Source organism: Leptonotus elevatus, chromosome 19, assembly GCF_054856555.1.
Source record: "Leptonotus elevatus isolate MCC_2025b chromosome 19, RoL_Lele_1.0, whole genome shotgun sequence".
Taxonomy (NCBI): Eukaryota; Metazoa; Chordata; class Actinopteri; order Syngnathiformes; family Syngnathidae; genus Leptonotus; species Leptonotus elevatus.
This window is the reverse complement of record NC_141257.1, coordinates 7,002,033-7,016,482: the sequence shown is the minus strand read 5'-3', so window position 1 is coordinate 7,016,482 and position 14,450 is coordinate 7,002,033. Positions and strand designations below refer to the sequence as shown.

General features: G+C 37.3%; 3 protein-coding genes and 1 pseudogene across 9 annotated transcripts in view; all 4 read left to right on the top strand.

Annotated features, from left to right (window-relative positions):
* The window catches only part of fhod3a (formin homology 2 domain containing 3a), a 44,417-nt gene extending 42,154 nt beyond the window's left edge, over positions 1-2,263 (top strand). For all 6 annotated transcript variants that reach the window (XM_086062566.1, XM_086062563.1, XM_086062565.1 and 3 more), the window contains one exon: positions 834-2,263. In XM_086062566.1, the coding sequence (XP_085918692.1) occupies positions 834-916 (83 nt within the window). In that variant the 3' untranslated portion in view covers positions 917-2,263. The remainder of the gene's footprint in view (positions 1-833) is intronic.
* Positions 2,264-2,443: 180 nt separating this feature from the next.
* On the top strand, positions 2,444-5,428 carry LOC147157679 (glutathione S-transferase A-like). Of its 2 annotated transcripts, XM_086062930.1 has the most exons (6): positions 2,452-2,795; positions 3,682-3,747; positions 3,837-3,942; positions 4,085-4,203; positions 4,291-4,373; positions 5,122-5,428. In XM_086062930.1, the coding sequence occupies exons 1-6, from the start codon at positions 2,628-2,630 to the stop codon at positions 5,252-5,254; spliced, it is 675 nt and encodes a 224-aa protein (XP_085919056.1). In that variant the 5' UTR covers positions 2,452-2,627; the 3' UTR covers positions 5,255-5,428. The 2 variants fall into 2 exon arrangements, with proteins under 2 accessions (XP_085919055.1, XP_085919056.1); XM_086062929.1 differs by having other exon boundaries at positions 2,444-2,795; positions 4,085-4,373.
* A 1,295-nt stretch (positions 5,429-6,723) lies between these two features.
* LOC147157678 (glutathione S-transferase A-like) lies at positions 6,724-9,752 on the top strand. Its single transcript, XM_086062738.1, has 6 exons — positions 6,724-6,953; positions 7,037-7,102; positions 7,978-8,083; positions 8,903-9,021; positions 9,306-9,391; positions 9,476-9,752. Exons 1-6 carry the CDS (start codon positions 6,786-6,788, stop codon positions 9,609-9,611), a joined length of 681 nt encoding a protein of 226 aa, XP_085918864.1. The 5' UTR covers positions 6,724-6,785; the 3' UTR covers positions 9,612-9,752.
* A 1,322-nt stretch (positions 9,753-11,074) lies between these two features.
* LOC147157677 (uncharacterized) lies at positions 11,075-12,861 on the top strand (annotated as a pseudogene).
* The last annotated feature ends 1,589 nt before the right edge of the window (positions 12,862-14,450 follow it).

Here is a 14,450-nt window from a genome sequence, read left to right as displayed (position 1 = left end):
GGATCACTTCCTGTAGACTTTTGGGGCTCTTTCTGTTGATTTTAAGGAACTTCCTGTTGATTTTGGGGTTGCTTCCGGGTCACCTCCTGCTGTTTTTTTTTTCTTTCTTTATAAATTCAAACTCCAACATCCAATTCAAACTGAGCACACAAACCAGAACGGTGCTGTCAAACAAGACACAAGAAAAAGAAAACACTCAAAAAAAGAAAAAGAAAAAAGTCTAATCAGACAGTACATTTTTTAAGTTATTAAATAACGACAAGGCTTGGTTCGTCTTACTTCCTGCTGATTTTCGGGCTCTTCCTGTTGACTTTGGGGCACTTCCTGTTGATATCGGGGTCACTTGCGGGTCACTTCCTGTTGACTTTGGGCCCTTTCTCATTGGTTTTTGGGGAACTTCAAGGTCACTTCCTGCTGATTTTTGGGGCTCTTCCTATTAACTCTGTTTTTTTTTGTTTAGTTTTTTTCTTTTCTGTGTGTTTTCTTTTTCTTGTGTTTTGTTCAACAGCACCGTTCTGGTTTGTGTGCTCAGTTTGAATTGGATGTTGGAGTTTGAATTAATAAAGAAAGCAACAACAACAACAAAAACTCTGGGGCACTTCCTGTTGATTTTGGGGTCACTTTCGGGTCACATCTAGAACTTCACTAGCAGTACTAGTTGCACAGATTATAACTAGTGCACACAGAAATCTTATACAGTAGAAGACTGTAAGAAGTGGAAAAACATCAGTAGTAAATGATTCTACAAGTGCGCATGATGATGTTATAGGCCTACAGCAGTGAAAGTTAATTTTGGGTAGGATATCGAATAAATGCTCAAATTTTTCTTTCAGTGAGGCGGACCCTAAAGAACGGTTTGACCCCAGAGGAGGCGCTGGCGTTGGGTTTAACCGATTCTGGCGAGCCGCAGATGTAATCCGCGGCCTCGTCGCCGTCGGCAACGTGGTCGCCGCCCGCCAACCCGCCTTCGCTACACAATCTTCTTATTGCACCAAGCGGGAGCTCCAAGTTTCTGTCAGCTGCTAACCTTTGCCGGATGTGTCTGAGTGATGAAGTCAAGTGTTTTTTTTTTTGTTTTTTGCTTTTGAATGCCGCACAGAGACAATCCTCCCGAGGATGAGGCGAGAGAGGAGGCATCGTGTCAACTTGAAGGAGGGCAAGTGATGCTAACGTTAGCGTTAAATGGAACAACTGTTATTTAAAGACGTCTCCTATTTAAGCTGTGAACTTATGACCCAAAGACGAACTGATCATGATCACTTCCACCCACTTCCAAAAGTACCTTATGACATCAAAAAAATCAACGCGTTTGCTTGCGGCGAGTGCTTGGAAGGTAAAAATGCGAAAGGTCTTCAATTGGCTCGGTGCCTTTCTACCTGAAAAAAAAAAAAAAAGAAGGGAAAATGCTGTATTGCTTTACTCACCTGCTTCTGTTATCTGTTAAGTTTGTCAGCATTGCTGACAATTCACTTTTATGTTTGGGCGAAAATTTTCTCAATATTTATTTGAAAGCTCTCACTCATTTTGTAAGCTTTTTGCACCTTACTAATAAGTCACAGTAAAGGAAGTTTTTTTTTTTTTTTTTGAGGAACTGTTTGTAAAGTTTAAAAAGGTTATATTTTTTTTACAACTATTAAAGTATTTGAAGGACACGCGGCAAATATTGCATATGACGTGCACATGCCCCGTTACATCGGTGTTAGTAGCGTATGCGGTTCAAGTTGTGTTATAATTTTATAATATGTGTAGAAAGTTGCATTATAGATGGAGCAAAACAAACAGAAGAGCCTAATCTGTAAAACGCAAATGAAAACTAGATTTGGTCATATAGAGAGAGGGAAGTCATATTTTTATAGGTACTCCTCGCTTCTTTTGCTTTCAAAGCTTCTTCTTTTTTTTACTTTGTCGAGCTGAAGGAAATGAAGTTCCTTCGCAACCTGGGAAGCATCACCACATATAAGACCATGAAGTCCAACTGTCTCACTTGAAATGCTGTTTGTACATGAATAAAAAATAAAATTTAAAAAAAACACTGTGTGTTGGGGGGGAAATAATGTGCCATTTTGACTTTATTTTACTTTGTTTGGAATACATTTTTACAAATATTATTTACAATATATTTTATGTGTTTAGTATTGTGTTTGTGGCATATCAGTCAAACAGCCAAATCCACCTGGTTTTATCCATCTCGGAGGACATACCATTTGTTTAATCACACAGTATCAATCGAACCAAATTTTGAGGTCTGTCACAGATGAATAATAAAATGGCATTTAAAAATAATAATTATAACTTCTTTTTTTTTACAGCAGCATTGCAATCGCTGTGCTGCAAAATTCAAACAACCCTGACGTGAGTCTTTTCCTGCTATACCGCACTTGCCAGTAGGTGGCAACAATGCGCCTAAAACTACCATTAGGCTTACGTCCCCAAAAGAAGAATCCGTCAAGTGTGCTAGTGACATTTTCGTCCATAAGGGGTCAGCATCTTATCAAACGGTGTCATACAGGCCAATAATTAATCCTTGACGAAGAAGTTAATCGTATTAAGACCATTTGGAGGCATACGTGTCCACAGTCCAGTTACTTTCTAGTCAGTTGGAAAAGAGCTCCGTCCGTCCGTCAGCCATGGCCGAGAACATGACTCTTTTTTGGGGCTCCGGCTCAGCTCCGTGCTGGAGGGTGATGATAGCCCTGGAGGAGAAGAACCTGCAGGGATACAACCAAAAGCTGCTCTCCTTCGATAAAATGGAGCACAAGTCAGCAGCGGTTTTGGCGATAAATCCCAGAGGACAAGTAAGAAACATGCATGCATTGACTCGCTGTGATTTGTTTAGGTCAAAGCCAGAGTCCGTTGCAAGATTTTAATATTTTACTTGTACGCCCAAAAAAAAAGATCATTTGTCGACGTACTTTTTGAGTTAGTTGAAATCAACAGAGGCAGTGTTATCATTCGGCCCATTGTTTTTAGAATGTCATAATACAAAAATGTGCATATAAACATGCACAAAAGTGCTAATCACGATACATACAACTTTTTTTTTGGGGGGGGGGGGGGTCGAACACTACATAATAATAAATACTTTAAAATCAAAGATGGACTTTGAGGACCAAAGCTGCTTGCTGTGTTGTGTCACAATAATATTGGCTGTTGGATTCTTAAACGTATTACAAGTAGCCTTAAAAAAATAAAAATCCAAGAATCACCGTATGATCAACATTAAATACCGAAAACTAAATACGTTTAATACCTCTGAAAATGTATCGACAGTTTAAACCAACACATTGTGCATAAATAGAGAATAAAAATTGTACATAAATAAATGCTTAAAAATATAAACCGTCCTTAAAGATTGAATGAAAATACACACAAAAATTAAACCACTGAATTGTACCAGGGCAGTGATTCTTTGAAATACCACTAGAGGGAGCGTTGGCTACACTTCAGAATTACATAGACGTACTACAGGGAATGTCAACTACTAATTTTTCAGTTGTCTCGTCATTTTTTTCCAGACCTATATTTAGCTCAAAAATTTGAGTATACAGTATAGTTGACCCCAGCTGTAAAACTTAACATATTGAATTGGACAATTAGATAATGGAAAGGTCAACTATTTCAACTATTTGATTTTATTTATTTTTATTTATTCCAAATGCTCCAATAAATTGCTTCTTTCAGATTCCTTCTTTCAAACATGGAGATAACGTATTGAATGAATCCTACGCAGCCTGTTTTTACCTGGAGGTGAGTTTAAAAACCCCCCACCAACGTTGGTATTGTTTATTGAGGCGTAAAAGCGTGTTTAAACGTGTCTTGTTGACTTGTTTTGGCAGAGCCAGTTCAAGAGTCAGGGGACCAAGCTGATCCCAGACGGCCCCGCCGAACAAGCCCTCGTGTACCAGCGCACGTTTGAGGGCCTCGCCTTTTACGACAAGCTAGGTACGATGTCAAATAAGGAGGTTGGCGACGACTTGTTAATCGTCAGTTGTGTGACGCGGCACAGTTGGAAAGCTTCCCTATGGAATTAATTAGCCCGTGAGTCGCACAGCAAATCTGTTTGTTGTCTCACCTCGTTTTTTAGGTGCCGTTATCTACTACGAGTATTATGTGCCTGAAGGCGAGAGGCTCGCCTCCGCCATGAAGAGAAACTGCCAAACCCTCGTCACTGAGCTGCAGCTGTGGGAGGGTTACCTGAACAAGGTGTGCACGGGGGAAATTGAAAAGGCTGCACTCGCAAAAAAACTTTTATTTTGTATTCAACATACGTCATCTGGCCTGTCTTTGCAGGCGGGATCCCACGTGGCCGGCACTTCCTTCACATTGGCTGACGTGATTATATTCCCAACTGTTGCTAATCTTTTCCGATTCGGGTGAGTTGGGTGACCGACCTTGAAACCCAATAGGGTTCTGAGACCAGCAGATTCGGGTCAATTATTAACTCATTCACTGCCATTGACGGCTATAGACGTCAAAAACTCATTTGAACTATTTCTATAAGTTTAACATTTTTTTCCACTTTGTTAACAAGAGTATGAAAACCTAGACATTTTTTTTTATTGTATATTTAGAACAGATATAAAATCGTGAGTTAACTAGTAAAGTCATGCGACAAATTTTAATCACCTGACGCCCCTCATTTTTAATAATCTTTTCTTTTTTTAAATCTTTAAAAAAAGAAAATATTATTAAAAATGAGGGACGTCTGGTGTTTACATTTTTTAATTGTAATTAATCGCATGACTTTACTAGTTAACTCACGATAAAAAAAAAAGATTATAAAAAATGAGGGCCGTCAGGTGATAATTTTTTTTAATAGTAATTAATCGCATGACTTCACTAGTTAACTCAAGATTAATAACACATTTTATATGTGTTCTAAATGTGCAATAAAAAAAGTCTAGTCTTTTTGTTAACAAAAGTGGGGGGGGGGAATTAAACTCATAGAAATAGTTCAAATGAATTTTTGACGTCTATAGGCATCAATGGCAGTAAATGAGTTGATTATAATAAAATGCAATGATAATTAAAAAAATTGCCGTCATTTTTTTTCGGCCAAGCATTTCTCATTTTTAGTTTCGGCCCAAAAAATGTTCATTTCGGTGCATCCCTAATTTTTAGGTTGTCAGCTGAGCGCTACCCAAAACTGGCTGCTTACTACGCTCTGCTGAAGGATCGACCCAGCATCAAAGCCAGCTGGCCGCCTCACTGGCTGGAGAACCCCAAGGGAGACGACACACTCAAAGACATCTGACGTGCACGTCACCGCCATCTTCTAAAAAAAGATATATATATATTGTTTGCACTATTATGTCTGATGAAATCGGTTAATTCTGCTTAATCAAACTAGTAAGGAAAGAGTTCAATTTACTCAAAAGGCATTTTTGTTTTTGATTCTATCAAATAAAATCAAATTAAGCACTTTAAATGAACGACCTTGCTGTTTTTATTTTCTGCAAGTCATCTCTGTGTCTACAATAGAACAAAAAGGTATGACTTTTACTTACTTTAAACTGCCGTCACGCCGCAGCTGCGCTCAAACAGGTTTTTGTTGCACAAACAAAACCGCCATTCGCTGTGTCATGGTGACTTTTTGATGATCACTAATGGAGACACATGAATGACTTAATATTTGATATGTTGATTCATGATTCATTTTGTTGCTTGTGTTCACAAAGCGTTGAACTTGGATGGATTTTGTTAGCCTACATTTCGAAGTACAATAAGACTCCGCTAAAGGTCTTGCATAATGAATATGTTTGGTAATCTGATCTATTTTGTACAATGGACACGAGATCAGGTTAACTTAGAATGGGAAAAGTTGATATGGGGCATATGAAAGGTTCGCACTGTACCATGAAACAACATGCATCACATGATAAGCAATAATTGTTACTACGAGATTATATTGTCTTGAAAGGGGTGTGGAGGGCAAAGATTGTGTACGACCAATCCAAGGATTAAAAAAAAAAAAAAGGCTACAAGTGTGCCAAGAAATTTAATGCAGCTTTAAAAAATAAATAAATAAAATCATATGAAAATGTGTGTCGTAATGTTTGGTGCAATTCCTATGGAGGTTTTATTGTTTTCATAAATGCACGTATTACCTATTGTGTACATGCTTGAAAACTGCAGAGCGTCCAAGAAAAAAGTGCTTAGTCATTATGACGTTTCATGAAAACGCACGACATGCAAAACAGTATACAGACATCATAATATGTAGTACTAGTAATCTAAGCAGTGGGGGTAATTTTTTTGTTTAAATATCACGAAAGATTTTTTTATTTTTTATTTATTTTTTTACAATTATTAATACAGAGAAAAGGAGAAGCCAGAGGAAGTTTCAAACAAAACATTTAAAAAAACAAAACAAATAGTTTTAATCGTTTACTTATTTGACGACAGAAATGTCCATTTCCGTGTTTAGCGCCAGTAAAATCAAAGAGTAAGCACACAGTTGAAGATGATTCAGTCATCTTTTGAAGTGTTGGTGGTATGGTAGTCTATTAAGTTTAAAGTCAACAAAATCTTGTTTCAAGGTCTAAATTTAAGTATAAAAAAAAAAGAAGTATAAATGTTAACCGGATGTGTGTGCACGAATGTGCGGACTTGTTAAATATTAGTTGAGTTTAACCTGGGGGCGTGACTATGCTAATTTATGGCGGGACTCTCCCCGAAAGTGCCCCCCCGCCACGCTCGTTATATAAACAGACATTCTACAATCCACCGTCTTACTCGCTCTCCCGACGCCCGGAACTGATTGAGAACTCGCTGCAAATTCAACCATGGCCAAGGACATGACTCTGTTGTGGGGCGACGGTTCTCCTCCGTGCTGGAGGGTGCTGATCGCCCTGGAGGAGAAAGCTCTCCAAGGCTACAACAGCAAGCGGCTCTCCTTTGAGAAGGGGGAGCACAAGTCGCAGCAAGTGCTCATGATTAACCCCAGAGGGCAAGTAAGTTCGCTTGCAAAAAAGCCGTCAAACGTGCAACTAACTGTGTGTTATGTAACTAATTTTGAAGTATGTGTTTGCTAAAGCTTCCTACCTTCAAACATGGGGACCGAGTCATCAATGAATCTGCTGGTGCCTGCATATACCTGGAGGTAAGGCCAGAAGTGGCAAAATTACTCAAAAAGTGGTCACAATATTTGGTAAACAAGACAAAATGCTAAATATCTTAATAAGTGCTTTAAATTGACACATTTTTAACATGTTCATCGGTTTACCATATTTTAACTCATTCTCTGCCATTGACGGCTTTAGACGTCAAAAATTCATTGAAACTATTTCTGTTAATTTAATTTTTTTCCCACTTTTAACAAGAGTATGAAAACCTAGAAAAAAAGTTGTTATTGTACATTTAGATAGATATAAAAATTTGTGATTAATCGTGAGTTAACTATTGAAGTAATGTGATTAATAAAAAATAACAATTGTAATCGCCTGATGAGCTCATTTATAATAATCTTTTCTTTTTTTAAATCATCTTTTTTCAAAAAACTATTTTAAATAATCATTTCTTTATTAAAATGTTTTTTTTTTATTGTAATTAATCGCATGACTTTAATAGATAACTCATGATTAATCACAAATGTTATATCTGGTCTAAATGTACAAAAAAAAATTCATACTCTTGTTAACAAAAGTGAAAAAAAAACTTGAAACTAATAGAAATAGTTCAAATGAATTTTTGACGTCTATAGCCGTCAATGGCAGTGAATGAGTTAATCATGTATAACCGATGTACATGCTCAAAAATGTAAATTCAAAGACTTTATATTGCTGTAGCTTTGCTAACTGACTAACAATAAAAATGCTAAATTAGCTCAATGATAAATACTGAACAATGTACCTAGCCTGGAAGCGTTTTTCGAATTGGACAGAATTTTATTTGCCAATGTGTGTCATGTGCCCATGAGACAGACAGAGAGAGAGAAAAAAATGCTAATTCTGTTTTTGTTTGTTAAACACCAAACAGAATGAGTTCAAGGAACAAGGAACCCAGCTGACCCCAACCTGTCATAATAAACAAGCTATCGTGTACCAGCGCATTTTCGAGGCTGCCACACTTGGCCAGAAGCTCGGTATGCAACCAATCTGACTTCTTTTACAGGTTTCCATCCGTTGTGTGATTGCATCGTGTGACTTGACACGCCTTTGGCGCCATCACATGCCCCCCCCCCCCACCCCAAATGAGAGAAGCTCATAACAACAGGCCACCCCGAGAGATTTGGACTGCTCAAAACACATCATGTGTGCGTTCGTGGCAACAGGGCGCTAGTGATTAATAAGAGGTCACTGATGTTAATCCCACAAAGGATCACATGTTAGGAGTGGCGAGACAAATCATAAGACGAGGTATTTGGTTTTTGCAAGGGGAATGTTGCCAAAATTTTACATTATCGAAGCTGATTTCTTGAGGGCCACGTTCGGAATTAAGTTTAAATTGAGATTCTCTATTGCATCCTTAACATGAAAGAAAGCCATTTCAGAATAACATTTTTATATAAAGCAATACAAAATCCAGGTAGATATACTCATTGACAAGATATAAATGTGGCTTATTGAGGACTGCTATATCATTATACTGCCCCCTTGTGGCTAAGCAACAAATTCCACTGATTTGAAGCAACAACAAAAAAAGTGGCAAACCCAGTTTGTAACTTTTACAATCTCTAGAATGATGTCATCACTGTAGGTTTTAATAAATTACAGGATGCTTTTTTAGTTTTTAGTTACAAAATGTGTTTTTTTTTATTCAATGACGTTTTTATCCAGTAAAAAATAAAAATACTGATATGCCAACTATTTAAAACGTGAAAATCAAATGCAGAAACAAATGTTTGTATCCTCCCAAAATCTCACCAATCTAGTTTCTAAAATGACTTGTTGACATTTTGCAGGTGATGTTATCTACTACGATTGGAAGGTCCCGGAAGGGGAGAGGCACGAGTCTGCAAAGAAGAGGAACAAAGAGGCTGCGGGGGCCGAGCTCAGCCTGTGGGAGGGATACATTTGTAAGGTAAAAGATACAAATATATAAATATGTACAATTTATTTAATAATATAAAAATTCAGTGGCTGCCTTCCCTGCAAATACCTTGTAATTTTTGCAGACAACCCAGCAAAAAAACAAAACAAAACGCCCTTACTCGTGAAACATTGGCAAATAATAACAGCGCCATCTGGTGGAATATTTCCATAATGCAGATTCGCCTATGAATGAATTGACATTACACAGCTGCTATCTTTTGCATAATCAGGGCGTTTACTTTATTTTCTAATCCCATTTTCGCCGTTTTGCAGGGGCCAGGACCTTTCCTGGCAGGAAAGGACTTTTCCCTGGCTGATGTGGTCGTTTTTCCAAGCATCGCTTACGCCTTCCACTATGGGTAAGTGTGTCAAAGGTTGTACAAGGACACAACTACAAAAGGTAGTTATAAAAACAACATGTTTCTTTTTTTTTTATATTCCAGGGTGTGTCCAGAGCGTTTTCCTAAACTGGCTCAATATTACAACATGCTGAAGGATCGGCCCAGCATAAAAAAAAACTGGCCTAAGAGCTGGACCGAGACTAAAGACCTCTTGAAAGACATCGAAAAGACAAAGTGAAGCTTTACAACGGAGTAATCACCACATTTATAAGACCTCATCTTGTACTGTCTTTAAAACGTGTTACTCCTGTAGATTTCTCTACTTTAAACGGCAGCATTTGTGCTATGAAAGTCAATAAAAAGCGCACTTTCAAATTCACGCGCAGCCATTTTGTTTGTCTCTTTCAAGGTATGTTTGGTGGCTTTACAGATGAAAAAACATTTGGCAAGATTTCATGTACAAGACAATTCAATGTGCTTCACATAACACATTAAAAGCATACGGAGTGGGGAAAAAAAAAAACTTTTTATAAATACAAGAGAATCAAGAGTGATGGAAGAAAAATATTTTATTTGTAGTCATTAAAACCTTAAAAAATGCCGTCTACAATCAAATAATGATGGAATCCCAGCTGAGATGTTGCAGCAGTCAGCAGATTTCAATTTCAATTGACGGTTATAAAGGTCAAAAAATAATTTTAACTACTTCTATTAGTTTAACTTTTTTTTCTACTTTTGTTAACAAGAGTATGAAAATCTATACTTTTTTTTATTGTACATTTAGAACAGATATAAAATGTGTGATTAATCGTGAGTTAACTATTAAAGTCATGCGATTAATTACGATTTAACTTAATCGCCTGAAATTTCAATTGTAATTAATCGCATGACTTCACTAGTTAACTCATGATTAATCACACATTTCTGTTCTAAATGTACAATAAAATAAAATTCTAGGCTTTCATACTCTTGTTAAAAAAAAATGGGGAGAAAAAAAGTTAAACTAATAGGTATAGTTCAAATAAATTTTTGACGTTTATAGCCGTCAATGGCAGTGAATGAGTTAAAAAAAAGAATCTAAAATTGTTTCTAAAATTGAATGTTTTAAGGTTTCAATTACTATGAATAAAATATTTTTCTTCCATCACTCCTTGTTTTATTAGTTTTGTTTAAAAAAAAATCCCTTTTTTGTTACCCTGTATCATTCAGACATTGCAAAAATCGAAATGATCAAAATTATTGGATTCAAATTAAAATCCAGCATCAGACTAGACATTAGCCGTTTCTTCAAGATAAAAGGGTGACATACCAAACAAACAACGTTTGCTGGTGGCTTTCTTGCAAGACGTCACAATACAAATGATGAATCAATCTCTGTTCAAATAAATTTGGAAATAGCCGAGCATTCATCGTGCCAATAAAAATAAATAAATAAATAACTAGATGGCTGAAACACATGCTAGGCCAAACTAAGATAAGGTTGCTAATTTGGTTTCAGGTCATCACATTTACAGGCCATATGGTACTTCACATTAGCATGCTAGTATTAGCTTGTTAAGCTAACTGCTTAGTTGGGGTTACATGATACCAATAGTTAGAAAAAGTAGTAAACGTGGCAAGCATCCTCCATTTTAGTGAGAGTTTATTTTCTCGAATCTCACAATAGTATTAATGAATGTTTCGACACTCATTTTGCTAAATATGGTAACCAAGATCGCAGAATGTTGTAACGATTAACACCCCAGACTGCAAACATGCAACCACAGTAGCCAATCAATCAATTAGCAGCAAATTACCTGCCGGGGCTGCTACCTCACCTGCAAACTGACCCTAAACAAGCGGCAGTAAATGGATGGATGTGTTAGCCAATCACGGGACAGCTCAAGTCCAATCAGCGTAGACGTTGTGAGGTATAAAAGAGGAAACCGCACAACAGACAGTTAGTAGCTTTGTGGACTCACTAAGAACATGGCGGCGGTTTTCATCCTAATAGGGCTGCTCTCTGTTAGCAATTGCGCCTTTAGCGAAGGTAAAACAGTCTGTGTATTTATTATCATATGGTTTATTGTTGATCATTTTGTTTGTTTTTTTACCCTTTTTTTTTTTTTTTTGGGTGTAGAATGTCGACAAACTGTACAAATGCCACCTGAAATTCACCTGGCCTTTACGAAGGACCCTGAAGGTATACAGGAATGCCGACATGGTGTCTGGCTTTTCACACAACGTCAAATTTAGTCGGCCCCTGGACATGGGTAAGAAAAAGAAAAAAAAGCCAAGGTAATGCTGTGTAAACTTTCATTTTCTTAACCGTATTATGTTGTGCTGTAGTATTTTCCCAAGCACCAACATCACGGGAAAAACCCTTTTAGTCACAATCTGCCGGAACGTCTGAGTATTGTCTGGCGTTATGCTCCTACTTCTCTTATGACAGGTGATTTAAATGATTTGTTTATTCCCAATTACTGATTATTTGGAGAGGAAAAACACGGGGTTGATTCTTTCTGTGCAGTCATTCCCTCACCTGTCATCTGAAAAACAATCCCAATCATCTGGTGATTAGTGCTCAAAGAGGTGTAACATCTGGGATAGCAACACACTTTTGTCAAGATGCCAGTGTTATTCAACACCTTTTTAATTATTATTATTATTTTTAAAGGAAAATACTCTACTTGGCTTGTGCTGTAGTTGGTTAGCAAAGTAGCAGCTAGCAATAGCATCCAGTTTGCCTTTTGAAAGCGTACTTGCACTGGTGGCATTTTTTTTTGTATAAAATTAATTTTCTAAATTTTAAATATTATATCCAGTTTCCCTTTCAAATGTACTCTGCCAGGAGACATTAAAAAAAATGTTTTATATACATTCTTCGGCAGAATGTAATTATCAATCGACAGACATGCTCTCATGCCCCCTACTGGATCTTTTAGAGTACAGCATTGCCTCACTTGCGCCCCCCCCAGGAAAAAAATGCCTTTGTTTTGAAGTAAAGCATATTGCTTAGTCGTCAAAATGTATGCTTGCTTTATTCCTATTTGTCTGTTCCGTGCCAACAGACTGGACCAAGACGGCTCTTGAGGGTGTCGATTTCCATGGGTCAGACATTCGCTTCGAGCTAACGGATGTTTGATGCAGAAACGTGCCAGAAGACGTGTTCTATTGATCATAATTGTCAATTCTACACTTGCATCAATGCAAACGACCCCGTTCACAGGTGTACGGTATTCGACTTTCTGCTGTCTGTCTCTGACATTGATTCATGTTCTTTCTGACAGGCGCCGCTGCTATCTCAAGCGCGTCATCACCTTGCCAGCTCCTCCCAGAGTTATCAAAGTGGCCAATCAGATTTCTGGCTTCACCAACAGGAACTGCGTTTAGATGATCAACCTCCTGACTGCCATGTGCATCTTAATTTCTGGCGCAAATAAAAAAAAAAGTTTTTTCAAAATTAAACGGTTTATCTGTGATATGGGTAGAATAAAAGTTTACACTTCCACGATTAAGTGGGTTTTTGTTTTTACGCACTACAGGGTCAAGCCAGCAGAGGGAGCACATTTAGGCTGTTGCTCTATTTTGACAACAGAGGTTGCTCTACTCGTAACCGGTTTTGGACTTTCAAATTGCTCTACAAAACATATGTGAAGTGTTTAATGCGACATGTTAATCTTCCGTATTTAAAGTGTTAGTCCTATGGGGTTCTATACTTGAAGCGGCAGCATTTGGGCTGTTAAAACATCACATTCAAATATAGGTGCTGGTTTATCTTTAAATGTAAATTACTTGAAAATTATTATTATTTTTTTTAATCTTTGAGACTTGCTTAGAATTCACTAGTTAAATAGAACAGCATGTTAGCAGCACAGCAACTGAACACAATCGCCATCCCAATAATGTAAAGTTTATTGAAGATGCAAAATTGTTCATAGTTGTGCCCTACCTCTCATAAACCAGCAGGAATGAATGAAAATGCCCTTCAACCTTAATGAGACAACAGCTGTATGGATATATGTGTATTGTTGCATACATATTTATGTAAAATCCAATATCTAAACTTCACCTGCAATTACTTGAAGATGTCAGTCTGCCTTAACTCCAAAATGGCTGACAACGGCAGGGAACATAAGTGAAATGTAGACCACACTTTATCTTCTTGTGTTAGTTGTACTTGACCGACAATAATGACATTATGCAAGGCAAGTTTATTTGTATAGCACATTGCATGTGCAAAAAAAGAAAAGTGCTAAACAAATGTATTACATAAAGAGAAACAAATATCATTCAAACATTGCAAAAAGTCGAGATATAATCTAAAATTATTGGTTTAAAATGATTAAAAACTAAGCAGCAGAATAGTTAAAAGATAGCAACGAGAATAACAAAAGAGATGATAATGCTGCAGTAAACTGATTTAAATGAACTAGCAGTTTGAGTCAAACCCTATTACAATAAAAACAAATACATTAAGATGAATATATATAGCCTAGCATTCACCATGACATGGCACTTGGCATTGATAAACATTTATTTAGTATGTTAATATTAGTGTGCTTCGGCAAATAGAAACTAGTAAACATGGTAAGCATTCTCTATTTCGGTGACTTTCATTTCTTTGTTTGTTTTTTTTATCTCGAAAAGCAGCTTTCTTTTTGTTGTAAGTGCTGTATGTTCACTAAACACACTTTCCTCGGCATGAACGTCACACTGTCCATTTTTAATCTGGTTCACAGGCGCCACCTAGTGGGCACTTGTACAAATGCACTGAGCAATATAACACTTGTCTTCCTCATTTTCTGTCATTTCAAAGGAAGAACTAATCCATATTAATTTAGCATGCCTTGCTGCTCGGAAAAAAAAGAGCACACGAGTGGAGGTAAAACTGTTTCCCAGTCTGTAAACATGCAAGACAATCAATCAATTAGCAGCAAATTTACCTGCTGGGGCTGCTACCTGAACACTGATCCCGGATAAGCGGCAGTTAGCCAATCACAGGACAGCTTAACTCCAATCAGCACAGAGCTTGTGAGGTATAAAAGAGGAAACTGCACAACAGTCAGTCAGCTTAGTAGATTTGTGGACTCACTGA